Source organism: Mya arenaria, chromosome 1 (assembly GCF_026914265.1).
Source record: "Mya arenaria isolate MELC-2E11 chromosome 1, ASM2691426v1".
Lineage (NCBI taxonomy): Eukaryota > Metazoa > Mollusca > Bivalvia > Myida > Myidae > Mya > Mya arenaria.
Genome location: NC_069122.1, coordinates 44,778,784 through 44,798,237, shown reverse-complemented (window position 1 = coordinate 44,798,237; position 19,454 = coordinate 44,778,784). Strand labels below are relative to the sequence as shown.

Below are 19,454 nucleotides of genomic sequence, written 5' to 3'. Positions count from 1 at the left end.
TTGTTTCCATATTGACCGAAAGAAAAATATTGAGAAGCAAGAAATGGTCACGATCATCAAAGCGCTGAGTGCACTGGATGAGCAGCGGGTAGAAATGATCGAGTGACATACCGCAACAGAAGACAGGAGCAAACTATCGAAATGAATTTAATTTTTTACTGAGGCCATCCCGGCAGACTTATGAAAAATATTTAATTTATCATAATGACGTGTGATTTTAAGTCACACGATTATTATTTCGGATGATCAACATCACCTGGTACGACTAAAATATATGACATATTCGTTGCAGATGTATCAAGTTGAATCATGTTTAAATAGTGATTAATGAATTAATTCAATATAATCATGGCTGGGAATCGCACCCCAGATTTTGACAGGAGTATTCTACTCTCCCCGGAGCGGGATGCAGTGTCGTCAAATGTAGACAAAGGTGTTTTTGTTGCTGAAGAAACATAATCTATTTAAAAATCATTTAAAAAACGCAAGATATATTTTAAAATGGATTTTCATTTTGCACTAGTCTCTCCGTCCATGTGAAAATTACCGACGTAAAAGGAGTTTCTCACTATTTGTGATTTAAAGAAACTTTCATTGTTCTTTTCCGGTATCAAAATATAATATATCTGGGACCAATAACAAAATCGTACTCCCTTATGATATAGATCGCCCTAGTGTGAAATTGATTGAATTAACGTTTAAACTATTAAATATGTAGACTGGTGACCACTGGGGATTCTAGAACCGGTAATGCTCGACGAAAAAAAAACGAGCGCAAAGTATTGTTCAGCGCCAATGTTGCTATCAAGTGAAGCCTACAAAATGATCGTTTTAACATTGAATCACGACAAGACTGTGATTCTTGCGTTGAATTCAAGGAATATTATAGACTCATACCCTTAGCAGATTAACTTCCTTCTACAAACATACGCTTCATGGACTAAAGGCATTCCGAACCGGATCTGGAAAAATAAGGTGGTGTTTGTTCGAGTTTCTGAATGAATCTAAGGTCTAAGTGGTGACTCATATGGGTTAAAGGGCTGATCGAACTCACGAAGTGGCGACTTCTTGGCAACATATCTTTCTTATGCCATTTATTTTTTAGTTTCAGTCCGCTAAGTGCTTGCAAGTGTGATGTGTGTCGGCGATTTCATAAAAAGTATATCTAATTAATAAAGCGACCGAAATTGACCAAAAATCGTTTTTGGAATTTAACAAAGCAGTCCAAAGTTCGATTCAAACATTAGAAATGGATTATGATAAAGATAAGGAATATACTGACCCACAGTATACACCGCGCTTAAACAACCAAAACCAAAACGTCTTTTCAAACAGGAAAAGTGTGTGTTATTAATTTTAAATACACTTTGAGTCGTGATGGCGCCACGGTGAGATGAAACCATACTGTACAATGTAACTTACTAGCGTGGGCAGACATTGGAACAAGATGCAGAATGACACGTTATTCGTGCTTTGCTAACATGGATGACGAGCACGTACGTTTGCAAACAGTAGTACAGTATAATAATACAATGGAAAATACAGGAACAAAATGCAAAATGACACTGCATTCGTGCTTTACTTACCTGGGTGACAAGCACGTACGTTTGCAAACACTATAACAGTATAATAATACAATGAAAAATACAGGGACAAGCCCAGTAGTTAAAAATATGAAAATAAATCCTGGTCATAAAGCCATATCAAATTGATAATATGCATTTCTACATGTTCGGATGGGTTGGTTTTCAGCTTTCTGAATAAAAAGACAATTTATATGACAAAAATATATTTTAAGCAAAAAAAATATTTTCTAAACTTTATTAATTAAAACAACAGTTATCTGAGTTAAGAACTATATCATTTACAGGGAGAACATTTCCAGACGTCAATAATAACACCAAAGGGCCAGTAAGTCCTTATGCAATTATATTTTAATAATCCAAATGATCCCAAACTAATAATACATGAAGTCAGGATGCATCTATTCTAAAAAATGTGGCCAGTGTTTTGAATTAGAGTAAATTACCATAAATTTGGACTGCGCCGCGTATGCATTGCTATGGTGATTTACCGTAAACATTTATATTTAAGCTCATGTTTATGGGCCTGCAAATGTATCTTGATACATTGATTAAAATTAGTGAACTCTGATATCAAGGGCATGATTAAATTTTAAATTAAATCTGGCCATGCTATTCTATGTAACAAAGTATTGTATTGGCTTAAGTAAGTTAGTGTTATATTTGGCATGGATTAAAATCACACTGCTGCATGTTTGAAAACTGAAGTAACATAAAATTTTAAGCATAATTTAGCATATACATGTATGGAAGTTGTCAATTATGTAAATTGTAAACATATGGTCAGTTCTATTTGACAGTTTTTTTGTTCAGAGAGTTCCAGTAAATAAATTCAAGTGATTGGTGACATTCAATGTTGCAATGCATGATATTTATGTTGAATAAAATATGTTTAAATTAATAGATGCACACGGTAATCAAATTAAGCATTTAGCTTAAGCGGAGTTGGTACCATTGGAACAATTAATCGACGCATTCATAAAGCCTCTGGCATACCAGTTCTTGCAAATTTATTTTAATATTAATTAATTTTGCGTTACTGCATTGTGCTGTTCTTACCTTAGGCATGCGATTGTATAACATACTATTGTTCATAGATTGACTTACATGTATTGTAATATTCACCCGCAGATTTTAATTTAGTTGGAAGCAGCTTGTGCATGTAGTTGGTTCAACTGACAGATTAATGTTTACCTGAACAGTTCTGGTAAGCATGTTTGCCATACATGTATGACATATTTTTTTCTTTGCTGTATTGTTTATTTCAAATATTGTTTTCTTATATTTGAAAATCTATTTTAATGGTCTTAGAGTAGGCATGTTACAATTGTGTTTTTCACCATTTTTAAATCGTTTTAATATCGTTATTTCATCGAAGTACATTCATCAAATTGAAACATCAGCCTGTATAGATGAAATGTTTTTCTTTAACAGAGAACTATTTATAAATGCAACAAAATCATGAATGTAAAACCATTAATGAGCGGAAAATATATTTATGTTTTGCAGCAATATACACAATGAAGCTTGTCACGATGATGATGTTCATTTGGGCCTCGTTCATTGGAATCTAGCCTGGTGTAAATAGAGAGAACATGTTACATTTTCAGTAGATTGGTATGCTATTATATATTGATGTTGTAATAAATGATTGGTATTGGAAAAAATCGTGCTTTTCATGTACTGCTACTGGTTTGTAAAACATACTGAATTAAAAAAGGAATAAAGGTATAAATTGTTTAAAACAGTTGCTTAAATTGTAATCAGACATTTTCTGAATATCTCACAGATATCCAATTTAATAATATTCTTCATATTATTCGTATAAAATAATAATTGAAACAGTCTTTCTTCGCCTCAGACCGTGAGACCGTCAAAAGTTTTTTAGACAACGGGGAAAGGAACATTTATCACTAGTGTAGTACTTAGTGTTGCTGTTAATGTTTGCATGATGGCGGTTTTAGCGTTAGGTCTGCCCACGCCCATCAGCTGCGTTAGGCTTGATCCCGCGCGCGCCGTTCGTCCTCTCGAGACTTCACTGTATGTATTTTTTTTAAATTCAAAATCGGGCACGAGTTCGAAGATGAGCGACAGGTTCTGTAAAGAGGTCAGTTTGCTTTCATTAGATCATGGAATAGAAAAGCTCGCCAACTGTTGAAGAGTGTTACGTGCGCCGTCAATCAAGTTTACAAACACCAGATAGCTGAGCTTTCTGGCGTAATGAAACAAACACCAACAGATCCCTTCAGGGAAAAGCATGCTCGACCATGAAGGGGTCCACTGGTCTTTATATACACTAACTTCTCTATTCTCACATAGCCCGGGCTTTGCTAATTTGCATATTACCAACCAAGTTTACATCCGGTATGAACGTACTTCCGTTTTATACGGATTATTATTATGAACGCACCACCCGCCGCTGTAGACCTCTGCCGCCTACAGGGGACTGTTACACTTCAACCATCAGGAAAGCTGAGCTTTCTAGCAAGTGCATAGAAGTGGAGACTGTGAACGCACATCCGCCTATAGCGGACCGTTACAAGAGTAAGAATCTTCACAGTTGCATTTTCTTCGAACACCATGCTGCTTATCTGTAAGGACACCATTCTTGTCGATGTGATTCATCATATAACTCAATGAGATGTGTTTCAGGAGCTTACAACACATGAAGGTCAATGACACAGGTCGGTAATTGCTGGCTTTGAAGCGATATTTTCTCTTGAAAAATGCAGACATATTTTACAGAAGGTAGACGTTTGATAAAGATGTGACAGGAGTATATATGATATGGGAATCATGACAAAATCCTTAACCCAGATATGATGTACACTTGCTGACTAGTTCCTCAAGCACACGACGACTGGTATTGTTGGTTTAAATATTTGCTGTGGCAACTGGTTCTTTACGAAGTTTTCCTCCATCTTTCTTCCATAAGTGTACAGGGACCACCCACCCTGGAGGATCTTCGTCTTTCAGGGATGTGAAGCCCAAGGCACAACATTCTTTTCGATTATCATTTTGAGTTCCAGTTCAAGTTTTCAATAAAAAAATAAAATAAAAACCAAACAACTACAATCATAAAAGAAACCTCGAGCCGGTTGCCTTTGAATGGTTTTCTATGACCATTTTTCTTTTTGGTTTTATTTCTTTCCTTCGATTTTGCAACGAGTACTACCCGAGAAAGCACAGTGCAGTCGGTTTCTTTGCCTTTGGTTTCTGTTAGAAGAAAAGAGATGGCAGCTGCCCCGATCGAACGAACGGGAATTGTTCAAGATGAATTAACAGGTGTTTATCATTTTAAGTGTATCTTTTTTGTGGGTTGAAAGCTAGGTAGTGAAATTGTGTGTAGAATTCGGATACACTAGTTTCGGATCTTAAATTTATAAGTTATAACGCGGACCTATATAAACCATGTTTAGTTAATAGGTCCGTGGTTTTAAATTTCACATTCTCGCTATTTATAATTTTATATTTTGATGTAATTTTAATACGGCTAAAACTAAAAAAAAACATTTTTCTAGCTCAAATTTTGTAACATGTTAACATTCGAACATTAGTTTGCTATCAATGTAATGCACCAGTCAATATTGTATAAACCAAGGCCCACCCAGGTCCAGTGGTATACCAGGGATAGCTGGAGAAATGGGCCATGGTTTCACCTTTCAGGTGGCCCCGCTGTGCCGGGTGAATACTACGGTTTTGTCTTTGCAACAAAAATAGCAGGGTTACCTATGGTCCCTGGGGTGCGGAGGCATTTACTTGGGATTTTACCGTAGGGCGGGGATTTTACCCAGGCTTGGCTGGACCAAAAGTCAAAGTCCCCTTATTCTCTGGACCTGGGGGGCAGTGGTTACAATTGACTGGTGGATAATACTGCTGTACTCATGTCGCCTTTGACATCCAGTTCATTTTATTTATATTTCTTCAATGCAGGTGAGAAATTTATTCCTGCAAGCCGGCGCCCTGATGGGTCATGGAGGAAACCACGTCGAGTGAAGGAAGGTTATGTTCCACAGGAAGAAGTGCCAACGTAAGTATATCAGATGTATAAAATAAGGCTGAAATTGAGCCCAACTCACATTTGCTTATTTTGAAAGAATTTAAAATATAGCACTGAATTCTTTTTTTAAATTATTGTATAAAAAAGATGTCAGACTTTCAGTGACTACCAAATAGGAACTACATCGCTTTTTTTAACCAATTTTGGGCTGAAATTTTTGTCCACATTCCCAGTGATAAATCATATATACTTTTGAACCAAGTGTGAAGATAAAATTCCAAATTGTGTGGTATTTTTTGTCAAAAACTATTTTTTTGATATTAATTTTTTTTTAATTTGACACTCACATTGTTTTTGTATGAAATAGTTGATAATTATACCTTTAATCTTTTATGTCTATTTTTTAAAACCAATCTTGTTCATTTCTAGGCAAATTTTTAATTTCCAAATTCAGTCAAAATAGAGCATTTTTACCAATCTGAAAACAGTGGTTGAAATTAACACAAGCCTGCAAGCCCTGCACTAGTTAAATGTGTTCCGGACTTGCTCAAATTCTGAATTTTGTTATAGCAGGGCTTGTTAAAAAAATTCATGCCAAGCAGTAATAAAAGAATTCAGGCTTGTTCATCCAAAAGTTTTATTTCAATGACTGTGAAAAGGCCCGGCTTAATTCCTAAAATGGTAAAAATTATGGTCTGAGTCGAACATTTAAGGTTTGAGATATCTTTCGTGAATTTTTTTTAGATGAAATTAAAATCAACATACAATGTACCTTCTCTGATCAAGTATTTGAAGGAATCCAGGTATATAATTTTTTGACATTAGATAAGATCACTGACACGACAAACTATTCTTTAGGTATGAGAACAAAGGTGTTCAGTGGCAGAAGAGCAGCATGTCTTCCCTTCCACCGGGCCTCAATCCTGATACAGCGCCACAAGCAAGCAACAAACAACCATCAGAAAACACAGAAAACATGTCCAAGGCAGCAAAAAAGAATGCCAAGAGAAAAGAGAAGAAAAAACAACAGGATGGTCAGACAGTGTCGGTAACTCAATCAGGACTTCCGGTTGTGAATATCTCAGAACAAATGGCTAGAACTTCTTTGAATGCTAAAAAAGACAAGGTTGAGGGTGACAAGCATGACACGCTGAGGAAAGTCAGACAGTTGAGAAAGAAGGTGAAACAGATTGAGGACTTGGAGAGAAGGATAGAGACAGGGGAGTTGAAGCAACCAGAGAAGGACCAGCTGGATAAGATCTCAAAGAAGCAGTCCCTAGTTGATGAGATGGAGGAGTTACAATTGGAACTTGATGATTGATTGTTGGTTTATGTAAAGTTTTAACTTTTAAGTGTTTTAATTTAGATGCTGATTGTTTTAATTGACAATCAATTTAATGAGATAGAGGAGTTACAATTGGAACTTGAAGGTTGATGATTGGTTTATGTAAAGTTTTAACTTTTAAGTGTTTTAATTTAGATGCTGATTGTTTTAATTGACAATCAATTTTAATGGAGTTGAAACTTGGTGATTTATTTACAGAAAGTGCATTTAAATTGGAAAGCTCGGATGGAATTGTATAACATGCAATTAAAAAGAGTCATGACCGAGAAATTAAAATATGAACTTAACATAATGCAGAATGGCATATAGTTAGGGAGTCAATACATAGTGTTTTAATTGTCATGTTTTATTTCTTAAACAATCTGTGAGTTCATGTATACTTGATAAATAATGTAGTAGTTGATATTTAAATGTATCATAATTTTATTCAATGTAAATACATGTAAGGGTAGTTGTGAAGTAAGGAAATGAATATGTCCATATAAGACTAAACAAGTTTTTAAAAAAAACCACTGTACACAGTGATTAACAGTCCTGGGGTTCGTTGAATTTAAGGTCTTTAGGTGTAAAGTGAAAAAACCTTAGTCAAGTTAAAAATAAAAATTTACTGATACCTTTAGACTTAAGTCAGACAATTTAAAACACATTTGAGGAAATGAAAGAAGCTAAATTGTTACCAGTTGTGATGTTCCTACCATTATAAGATTTGTGGAATTACGACAAAGATCCTCCAAGGTGTATATACAGATGTGTATATTTTAGCATTTGATTTGATTGGTGTGATAATTATATTTTATTAACTGATTGTTATTACTTACATGAATGATTTTTACCCATTGCAATGTAAATACAAAATAAAAATAAATAATAAATGTAAAATAATATTGATGTTTTTTTTCTATGATGCTGGTAAAAGAGCAGATTGAACCCTTTCATGTCATGCACGCAGAAATCCTTCTATGATAACAAAGGTTTTATATATTAAATGAATGTGTTATGAAGTAAACAATGGACACATCTGCATTTAAGGGACTTAAGTCACAGTTTAATATGATGATTTTAACTGTTTGCGCTGATATTTGAAGGGTCTGGAAATTGTAACACTGCCAGTGATGTAAACCATCGACTCATTTTTCACGTGTTTGAAAGATTAGCAAATATTGATACAAAATAAAATCAGTTGAGATTTTACAATACTTCCAAGTGTTGTTTTCATAAAGAGTAACATGATTGTAGGGTCCCTTATACTCTTATACCCTTAACCAATCACAGATTCAGGGATGGGGGATGCACACCAGTCCTGCTAATATTTTCTCAGTGAACTTTTTATTATAAATATGGCAGAAAAATATTTAAAAAATACTGTAGAATGCCCAATTAGATACCAAGTTTTTTTTTTGCATGAGAATCCCAAACCTCTGAAACTCGCTTACACAACATCTTTTTTGGATCTAGGCTGGGGTGGACGTCAAAGTATAGCCCCCTTTTACACCAAATCCAGGATCATGAGTATGAACACAGTTGTTTTAGAATATAATGGAAGCTGAGAGGATTTTTATAATAGCGTATATTAAGTGCAAATAATGAAATGGTTTGAAGTTTAAAGTGTTGAATTGATAAAAACAATAAAATGGGTTTAATGATTGATTTTATTAATACAAACTAATAGTTGCTTTTAGCCTGTCACAATGTTAGTAGTAGTGTTTAACCAACCAAGCGTCTAGTTAACACAGAGTTTGTTTACATATAGCAACACACATAATTTTGACAGTTACATTGATTTGTCATTTTCTACGTTGAAAGCAATAAAATGGGTGATCGTATGGTGCATATGAAGTTTGGAGGAAATGCTGCAGCCAGTGTGGACGCTTATCTAGAATACAAAAGGTAGGTGATCTAAAATATTGTCACGAGAATCACAAGCAATATGCATGTTTGAATAAGTGTAAAATCTAGTAGAAGCCTTACTTTGTGGTAATTATTACAGTCTAAAAAATAGACGTGTTATACGGGATTCTTCCAATCCCTAATGGTGAAGGATTTGCCATATCAAAAATCGTAAAAAAACCGTCAACGTATCCTTCAGTAAAAGGTGTCTGCAATTTGGACTAGTATTTTTACTGAGTTGAAGCTGGAACGTACTGTCCAGTAATGTTTAAAATGTGTTGTCAGCAACATTCTGAGAAAGTACGATGAGACATTTAATTTGTTCTTTTTTGATATTTTGGATGTATGTCATATCAAATTCGTTAGAAAACTTGACATACGATTTTTTGGACTACATGACACCTTAGTTCCATAGACTAACGCATGTTAGGCTGTAAAACTCATGTAGATTGCTCACGTGCCGTCTTAATAGGGTATTAAGGTATACGACCCACACAATAGCTAGTTACTTAATCTCTTGCATTTGCGATGATGTTTAATGTTTAATCATCACATATAAACTTCATATTTCTTTTGGAAAGTGTATTACTTGTTGATAAATCATAACACAATGATAACATTACTGTATCAGGGTGTGCAGTGTGTATTTTTGTTCGTTATTTAAACTAAATTTGGATGTGAAATGAACAATTTTGCAATCTTTCAATGTTCCAACAACCTGGTTGTTATACTTAATACGTACATTATTAAATGCCCTATTTTCATTCAAAGCTTGTGTTACGTTTTCCCTTCATCCATACGAGTTCGACCCGGCCTGTGACTTAGTACTTTGACGTTGAGCAATACATAAAATACGTATCATGGCGTATGGCACAGTATAATTCCATATGCATTCTTTATCTAGACATAAAACCCTTTCAAATGCTGCCGAAATAACATGGGCACACCAAGCATTCATTGTTTTTAACTTAAGCACACATGTACAGTCTAATACATATACAACCTGTGCGAGTGTAAAGTTTTATCGTAATATCTATCTTGTGTCAAAAGTAACGAAGGCAAAATCTCCATTTCCTGCCGAAAAGGGGTCGCTTACCAGTATGTGTCAGTTTCATGCATGGATATTGTTAGTATTTACGCATAGATAAAACAATCGTTATTTTTTCAAATCAAGAATGTGAATAATTTAGTATCTTAAAAATATTATACATATCTGTGATCATTTGAATTACACATATATAGTTCATCATATTTTTGCTATCTTTTGTTCTATTGTTTGTCAAAAATATGTTGAATAAATGAAGTTTAAACTGTCTTCGTCAATACTGTATTGTACACAAGTATATAGAATGGGTATTGGGTTCGCGAATAGCTTTCTTTATCGATGTAAAAATTGTATAGAATTTCAAATAAATGTCATGTTGCCAAAATACATGAATTTCAAACTAGTCTATTCATTGTTTAAACTATATTAATTTCACGGCGCAATACTATACAGTAAGTGCGAATAATTTGTCAATAATCCCATGCACTTACATCAAAGTACAATTTCAATCATAATAAAGTAAATAAACACATCAAATGGCAAGATTTTAGGGAGAAGGATAAGCATGCATTGTAAGTTAACAAAGAATGCCATATTGAAACTACATGTATGCAAAACATATATATATCTGCAATACAATTAAGCTTTTCAAAAGTAACAGAAACAAGGACGGTTTCTGTTTGGTCTTTTCTTTTCAAAATAGCGCGAACAGATGGCATGTACAGAATGGCGATTATGAACTCCACAATATGGTGGCCAATAAAACAATTACCTGGACACTGTACCTGAAACATTCAATTTAGATAAATGTTATCTATGATGTAACAGATATCTTCTTTTAAATTGCATATATTCATTTAGGTGCATTGAATTTGCAGTGTGAAGAATGTTTTTTAAATGTAAGGTAGAGCAAGACGGCGCAACAAACGACGCCAAGTGACGTTTCATTTTCTACTTTCAGGTGATTTATGGAGATTCATTAGTGAAATAAAAATAATAGTTCACTGTTTCAAACTGTTTTTAAATGTTAGCCCGCTCTCAATTCCAATTCAAACGTCACCGCGCACAGGGCTGGGACACAAATACAGCGGCGTCATTTCCGAAATGACCTTTCGTTCGGAAACAATTTGGCGTGCTTTTTTGATAAATTACAATGAACTGTCATTTCAAATCCTTTTTGGGCATAAAATAAAATTAGTACTTACACAGCTTGACCGATTTAATTTTTGTATGTTTATTTGTTATAAACCTCGTATCACATGTATTATGTGTGCAGAGTATACAATAAACTTTGTAACTTTGAAATTTTTTAGGCATAAAATAACAACGAAATTGTTTGTTTAAGGTGACCGGGTAAATTCATTTTTGTGAGTGACTTTATTATTATTATTATTATTATTATTATTATTATTATTATTATTATTATTATATACCATATTTCTATAGCACTCTTTTCATACATAAAGTATGTTCAAAAGTGCTTTACAATGTGATATAAAACAATAGACAAACTAAAATGCTTATAACAATATTAACGCTAGTCAATTAAAACAAAGTGTTTATGCATAGTACATATGTACAAAATTAATATAATATAAAATGTTTGAAATAACTATAAAATAATAGAATAATAATTTCAGAGTTAGTGAAAACCAATAAAATTTAAAGATAAAGTAACAACAAGCTGTTAAATCCCGGATAGATCCATGCACTCGGAAATAAAATAATAAAACACTTATCGTCCATAATACTGTATAAAATAGTGGGTTTTCAGAGCCTTCTTAAAACTTTGCAAGGTGTTACAGTCTCTGATGTCAGATGGTAGGGCATTCCATAACTTAGCTGATGCTGACTGGAAACTTCTGTCACCATAACGCGCCGTCCGACATTTAGGCACAACTAACGTCAGTGACTTATTTTTCGACCTCAGATTTCTGGATGCTCTGTATATTTCTAACATTTCCACAATGTACGCAGGCGATTGGTCATGGAGCGCTTTAAATGTGTGTGTTAGAATTTTGTACTCTACTCTGCATTGAACCGGGAGCCAATGTAGTTCCTGTAGCACGGGGGTTATATGGTCGTACCTTGCTGTCCTCGTAACAATTCTAGCTGCCGTATTTTGAACAGTTTGTAGTTTGTTTAATATCTGCTTTGGAACACCGTACAGGAGAGCATTGCAGTAGTCTATGCGAGATGTAACAAGAGAGTTTACCAGAGATTTGGTTGCGTTCAGTGTTAGATAAGGTCTTATATGGCCAATGTGTCGCAATTGTGCTTATTGACGTGTTGATCCAGCTTCATGTTTGAGTCAAGATAAGCGCCCAGATTCCTAACACTTGGTGATTGTTTGATTACAGAGCCATCGACGGTGACGGAGACATTTGAAACTGTTTTTGAGTTGTGCTCAGATGAGAATATGATTAATTCTGTTTTGTCCGCATTTAGCTTTAACATGTTGTTGTTCATCCATTTCACTATGTCATTCAGACAGTGTTCAATGCGATTGACAGATTCTTCAATTGAAATTGTGTTTAATGGTTTGAACGATAAGTATAATTGCGAATCATCCGCATAGAAATGGTTGTCCAATTCATGGTTTCTACAAATAACAGGCTTTGTGTACATTGTATAGTTTTTGGCTTATAATGACTTATAATTATTGGTGATGAAGAAAATTCAAGATTGTCCAATGCTTAATGTTTTGTTAAATGAGAACGCGTATTATCTCGACGAAAATAAGTTTTATGAAAAATACAAGAAATTCGTGCTCCGTTCACATTTTGACGTCATCATTTTCTATCACTTCCTTCATGCCTTTAAGCCTGATTCTCAGAATGTTTTTTTTACCTTATACTGCTCATACATAGACGAAAATCCGCAATCTGTTCAGACAACAGTGTTCTTGTAAACTGTATATTTGTTGACGCATCATAAGGCTCCGTCAACGTCATGCAGTTTTGTCTTTTGTTTTACAGAATAGTGGGAGAAGATGACGGCGGTGTAACGTTTACACCAGAGCAGTATGAAGCCTACAAGAAGAAAGTGCTTCCCATGGTATGTGCAAGAGAACTAATGGAAAAGCAATGTCAGTTTGCTGTCTCATACAATCTTTGAGTACAAAAAATATGAAAGAAACAACGACGTATATCCCGCTTTTACCATGTTTTTAATATGGGAAAACTTCTATAAGCCGCGAAACACGATTTGGGGCTCTTTGAACTGCATGTATCACACAACTATTGATTCAACTAAACGAGGAATTGGTAACTTTCAATACACTTTGTTGTTGTTGTTCTTCTTCTTCAGTAAAATAACTTCTTTATATATATATTATTACCAATATATATATATATATATATATATATATATATATATATATATATATATATATATATATATATATATATATATATATATATATAGGTTTACCATATGGTCGATTATTGCAGCGGATGAAAAATCGCCTATTTACCGCCTGGACATCGTCAACTGGCATGGACTGTAATCTGATTGGTCCCCAGCATAACTGTTTCTGTGAACATAGGTCAGTTGTTTACCATCAGTGCTGTAGACCTTATTAGGGTAAAAAAACACCAGTATGGAATGCGTGGGGCAGTCGTCAGACAAGTTGACTAGTACAACAACAAAATTGAAAACTTTATAGGTAACTAAAATTGTACATATACTTAGTAAACCGACATTTTGGCCTATAGATGCCTATAATTCTGTCTGGGACCAGTGTTAATGGTGATTAAAGAAAGAAATCTTTGAGGTAACGAATTTGATAATGACCAGGAATGTTATTTAATAATCAGGTACCATCAACATAAGACAGACTTTGAAAAAATACCCACGGAACGTCCAATCCTGCTCCCATGTAAGGTGAAAGGCTGTGGTTGCCTGAGCTACCATTTTGTCCCCAAGGTCGGTACTCAGCCCATCCGGTGTTCCTGCAAACATTTCTCCACAGATCACTCAGCTGTTCCGCCACACAAATGCAAAACAGGTATTCATCTTTAAAGCTCGTCTATTTTCCAAAAAAATGTCATGGTTTTGTGAAAGCCCTCGTTTCGTCGTCGGCGTCGTCGGCACCGCTGTGCAAATTTTTTAACCAATACTCAAAAATGGCTCAATATATTCGAATACAACTTGGTATACATGTTACCAGAGACAATACGCTCATTTACAGCAGGCCCATAACTCTGGCTGTAATTTTTGTCCTCTTATGTCCCTTGTTAGACTGAAAAACACACAACCCAGACGAGTGCTCTCGTTTGGAGAATGAATTTTCTTAAACGGTAGTTACTGTGAGCCGTTCTTAGAATAGCCGTTCGTTGCCAATCCTAAATACTGGCGTTTTCACTCTTAATTACATAGCTATTGGTATTTTTGGTAAATTCCGTTTTATGGCCTTTTTGTGTGAGATAGACAGTCCAAATAAATTCGTTCGCTCTTTTGTTTGGAGAAAATAGCGCTAAACTTTTAATTATATAAATGGTTTATAAGTTGTCTGGTTTTCGAAGAAAGAAATTGAGGTAACGTCGTTGTCGGCGTCGGCCTCGTCGTCAATCTATCGGAACATCTCGGTCACCATCTAACAGGTCAATGCCAAAAATGGCCGAAGTGTAAAGATTGTCCGTCAGCGTGTTAAGCCTTTAACTTTGGTCATAACTTAAAATGGTTCAAGGTATTCAAATGTGCACAAACATACGTTACTGATAAGCCAACGTCACACATTAAATAGAACATTTCTATGAATAAATCAAACACATATTGTTCGAACTGACCAATCAAAACCCTTTAAAAAAACTATCACAATACAAAAAGTGATACGTTATTTGGCGCTCGTACCTTAACTTTTCAGGCAGGTGTACATGTGGCTGTTTCACCAGCACATTAACCTGTGGCTGTGGTCAGCCATAATTATCCAACTCAATATGATTGGCGACGAAGACATCGTTGAAAGTTTCAAAGATACTTCAGAAATTAGTTCCACTGGTACGCTATTCTAGGCTTTTCCAGTCTTCCACACCTTGCTTCTCACACATCCATGATTGTTGTCTAAGGAATGGCTGGAGCTGCTCATGGATCACTCTTGTAGATTATCAATTTCTGTATATCCAGGCAGTTGCAAATGTGGCGGTTTCACCAGCTCCTACACCTGTGGGTGTGGTCAGCCCTACTTTGCTCACTCCATGGTTGTTGAGACCCGAGAGGAGAGGTTGGCCCGAGGGCATCCCGTGGGCCAGGACGTACCTTACCAGGCCATGGGAGGACTGACGGGGTTCTCGTCTCTTGCGGAAGGGTACATGCGATTAGATCCTAGTGGTCAGGGTATGTGTGAGTTGATCTTATTGAATTAAATTAGGTTATTCTGAGAACGTAAAGTGTATTAAATGACTTTACTGTAAATGTATATAGTACATTTGTATATATTTCTACATATTCACACATAGTTATGAGGGGTGGGTACGGACAGAACCTGACTCTCCATTTTTATTTCTCACACCAAAAAATTCATAAATCGACGAGATGTATAATAACGCTTTGTACACTACATGTATAATAGTTTCAGAACGTGTAGTTCGTAACTTACACTCTGCTTCTACTTATCCACTGTTTTGTGGTAAAACGAATATACCTGTAATTCTAATATATACGTCACTAATACCGGTATGTTCAATGACCTTAACATTATGCATGATTAATTTGTATATTTTAACAAATACTAATCTTATATTGATTTTAAGTCTGTTTGGAGACTAGACTTTAAATACCCTTTGTTTCAGGAGCGCCGCCCGATGAGTTTCTTAACCAGCCCATAACATCATCAGACCATCCGTTTCTACGTGTAAACGCAGAGTCTATAAAACAACATAAGACCAACCAAAGGGCTATTGCAGGTTCAAAAAAATTAATCAAAGTGCCATTTCTCTTTTTAAATGAAATAATATTTATTTCTTTTCTAAAGAAATACTAGTACGAGACCAACCATGTTTTGCTAACTAGTGCATTTTGTACTTGGTATTAATAATTCAAACGTGGAATATATATATAAAAAAGAAGTCATAACAATCCAAATTCAATGATAGTTGTCTCATTCCATTTGTCCCATTTTTAAGCCCGACACGGTGGCCAGGGTCCCAGCCAAGAGGAAATAGATGCTGATCTGGCTGAAAGAATGTCGGCCATGAAACGGCCAGGGGAGTCTGACATGGACTTCTACGAACGGAGATACCAGGAGAGGGTAGGTTTTAAGAATCACAAAAAGCTGCTTTTAATACCTTTGTAGCTCTGAAATAACGGACGCTGCATTTACTGGTCCTCATGGACTTCTAAGAATTGGCAACAATGCAAGTAGCGGGCACCAGTAGATAGCATGTTTGTTGTTGCCTATACTGGTGGACTTCCTCGAATGGACTCGCATGCAGCTTTACCAAAAGTTTTGTAATATTGCTAGTAGTAGATAACGCAACTGGTAATACTGGACTACTTTAAGAATAATTACCAGGAGAGGGTAGGTTTTAAGAACCGTATGTAGCTTTCACCTCTGATGTGTATCACTGCAAGTAGCAGGCACCAGTAGATAACATGTATGTGGTATCTACAAGAGAAGATACTGAAGCGGGTAGGTTTTGTAACCTCTGATTTGTATCACATCAAGTTGCATGCACCAACTACAACATTCTACCAGAGGTGATGCACGGAAAATGTTGGTCGTAAAACCCCCAAAAAGCTGTTAACTAAAGTAGCTGACACTAATGGATTACTTCCTTGGAAGAGGTACAGCGATAGAGAAAACATGTTTATTGGACAAACAGGTGTTGATATTTGAATCCAGCATCTCAACATGTAGCACCAAAAGAAGTCGGTAATAAAACTAATACTCCTTAGTCCTTACTCATAGATTAATTCGAGCGGAGAATAAGCGTCAGTCCTCTGTAAAACCTAAACGCTAAACGTATTGTCATATCACTGTTGTCAACGTTATCGTCATTTGATTGTTGTTGTTTCCGCTGTAAGTACTTTTTTGTTGGCCATAACTTGGATATATAAGATGCACTCTTACTCCCAAATCAGATGTACCACAATTAATACAATTGTTTTCATTTATCGTAAAGGATGAATAAATAGCGAAAACAATGATTCTAATGAAGGACACCGTGTTTAATTTGAAAGAAAACACGGTATTTCTACCTTATAACTGATCACTGTAAATCTTTTATGACCCACCAGTAAATTAAAATTTGTGTATTTTCAGCTATTAAATACACGATAACATTCTTGTTATCAGTAATTGACATTTTCCATAAATGCATTGCATGCATTTAATAAGTAGTGAAAGGTTTATCACTCAAAACTTGTGTTTGTTATACAGGTGTATGTATTGATTTTAAATACAAATGCCACTTTAAGGATATCCGCATGGAACTTGGTATCCATTTTAGAGATGATATGCACATGTAAAGCAAGTCTCATAATTTCTGGATAAAATATCTGTCAGGTTATGTCCCTTTTTAGACTGGATAGGTCCATTTAAGACTGGTTGTGTCCCTTTTGAGACTGGTTATGTCCCTTTAAGACTGGTTATGTCCCGTTTGAGCTGATTTTGTCCCTTTTGGGACTGGTTTTGCGCCTATTAAGACTGAAGGTGGCATGGGTTACCGTTGCTGTTGTTATTCGATCTTGCTTCACACATTTCAGCAAAAGGCCGAACGAGAAAGAGCACGGGCGTCCCGTGCATTGCCAGCCGGTAAACAAAGAGTTGGGAGAAGAATCGAGCCTCCAAAGAAGTGATTTTGTTTATAATTGTCCATATGGCTATGTTTTATATAAAATACTATTTCTCAATATGTGCTATTGTTAACATGACCACGCCTCTAAAAGCTGCACTCTCACAAATGTTATGTTGAAAGATATAGTTTTTTTAAAGTTGTTAAAATCATCAAACATCAACAAAAGATATCATTTGAACCGACTTTGGTAAATCCAAGCCCAAAAGCATTGAATCTCCAAGTGCTAGTGCAGCTTTTCGGCAAAATAGAACATTTTCTGTCACTTTTTAAAATAATTATTACCAAAATATTTCTGATTTTAACTTTTGATGACATTTTATGTTTGTTACAAGAATTTCGTTTACACACACGAACTTAGTTATTTCTATGTCTGACCCTAAAAACGTGGACGAGTCCCTTAAAGGGGACAATTACACCAGAGAGAATAAGTTTATTGAAAATGTATTAACTAAGCTATAAAACAGTGAACTATTTTTTTGGATTAAAATCGAAGATCATGTATAAATAAGTATATTTATGTAGGTCTGTTACGGTGATCATTTTGATGATTTTTTTCTTCATAATTCATTGACAAAATGTTGTATGACCATGTCTTGGGTGGGCTTGTTTGTTTAGCTTGTTGTGTTTGTTGAATAAATCTGTGTTTTATATTGCCGTTTTACTGATAAAATTTGTTTTATTACCATAATATATGGAGTGTATTGATTTGGAGGTCAGTTTGTCAAAGGTCAATATCGCGGTGACCTTCAGTTGAAAATTGGTTTAAATTTTACTCTGAAGAACACTTTGGTGCAGGGACCTCAGTTTTTGTTATTATGATTTGTCATGACCAGCAAATGAACCATATTAATTTAAAGGTCGATGGATTAAAGGTCAAGCTGTAGGTGGCCGAAAGCTGAAATCGGTTTCCAATCAATATTTGAAGAACGCTATGGCCCAAGGACCTCAAACTTTGTTGGTAGGCTGGTCATGACCAGGAGATAAACCCATTGCTTTGAGGTCAATGCGTCAAAGGTCATGGTTGTTTTGACCGGAAGTTTAAAATAACGCTTAATCATAGAGACGTCGAATTTGGTAGATGTCCCAAAAACATGACCAGCACCCTAATTAGTTTGACTTTATTTGGGCAAAAGTCAATGTCGTGGTGACATTGAGCTAACAATCCGATTTCGTTCTATAATTGAAGAATGTTTGTATCCAGGTACCTCGAAAACATTCGCGGCGTCTTTGACGCGTTGCATCAAAATTAGTCAAGTGATTTACTTAAATACAACCTGTTACATGCTTAGCTTAAATTCAACCTTTAAAAATGGTTAACATTAATACAACCTAGTATATGGTTAACATAAATAAAGCCTGTTTCTTGGTTAATAAAAATACAACCTGTTATATGGTTAACATAAATACAACTTTTTATGGTAAACATAACATGTAAACATAATAAACATAACAAAAAAACATAATAAAACTGATGCTATGCATGAGCCATAACCATTTAAGGCACCAACTGAATTTATAATTAGTCCATGACCTTTTCTCGGTTATATATAAAAAATGCAGACCTGATACTAGGAACTATATGCCTATTTTATAGCTACTATCAAGTACGCATTTTTTATTGCTAAGTTAATGATTATTTTGTGGATGGAATGATACACAATGACTTCAATCATGGTCACATCACAAAATGGCGGATACTGACATTTAACCCTTTGCATGCTGGGTAAATTGTCGTCTGCTCAAAAATGTCGTCTGCTTTATTCTAAATTTCTTTCAATTTACTTAAAACTTTGGG

General features: G+C 35.1%; 2 protein-coding genes across 2 annotated transcripts; both read left to right on the top strand.

Moving 5' to 3' along the window:
• Positions 1-4,747: 4,747 nt before the first annotated feature.
• On the top strand, positions 4,748-7,806 carry LOC128236284 (partner of Y14 and mago-like). Its single transcript, XM_052951175.1, has 3 exons — positions 4,748-4,868; positions 5,517-5,613; positions 6,442-7,806. The coding sequence occupies exons 1-3, from the start codon at positions 4,817-4,819 to the stop codon at positions 6,902-6,904; spliced, it is 612 nt and encodes a 203-aa protein (XP_052807135.1). The 5' UTR covers positions 4,748-4,816; the 3' UTR covers positions 6,905-7,806.
• Positions 7,807-8,673: 867 nt separating this feature from the next.
• LOC128234742 (protein FAM221A-like) lies at positions 8,674-18,307 on the top strand. The gene is made up of 8 exons (XM_052949201.1): positions 8,674-8,815; positions 12,839-12,917; positions 13,313-13,407; positions 13,679-13,869; positions 14,988-15,197; positions 15,653-15,766; positions 15,986-16,110; positions 17,568-18,307. Exons 1-8 carry the CDS (start codon positions 8,739-8,741, stop codon positions 17,658-17,660), a joined length of 984 nt encoding a protein of 327 aa, XP_052805161.1. The 5' UTR covers positions 8,674-8,738; the 3' UTR covers positions 17,661-18,307.
• The last annotated feature ends 1,147 nt before the right edge of the window (positions 18,308-19,454 follow it).

Coding starts and splice junctions, on each gene's coding strand:
- LOC128234742 (XM_052949201.1), top strand. CDS start 8,739: ATGGGTGATCGTATGGTGCATATGAAGTTTGGAGGAAATGCTGCAGCC. Junction 8,816..12,838: donor GCTTATCTAGAATACAAAAG/GTAGGTGATCTA, acceptor TTTGTTTTACAG/AATAGTGGGAGAAGATGACG. Junction 15,767..15,985: donor CAACCAAAGGGCTATTGCAG/GTTCAAAAAAAT, acceptor CCCATTTTTAAG/CCCGACACGGTGGCCAGGGT.
- LOC128236284 (XM_052951175.1), top strand. CDS start 4,817: ATGGCAGCTGCCCCGATCGAACGAACGGGAATTGTTCAAGATGAATTA. Junction 4,869..5,516: donor TGTTCAAGATGAATTAACAG/GTGTTTATCATT, acceptor TCTTCAATGCAG/GTGAGAAATTTATTCCTGCA. Junction 5,614..6,441: donor CCACAGGAAGAAGTGCCAAC/GTAAGTATATCA, acceptor ACTATTCTTTAG/GTATGAGAACAAAGGTGTTC.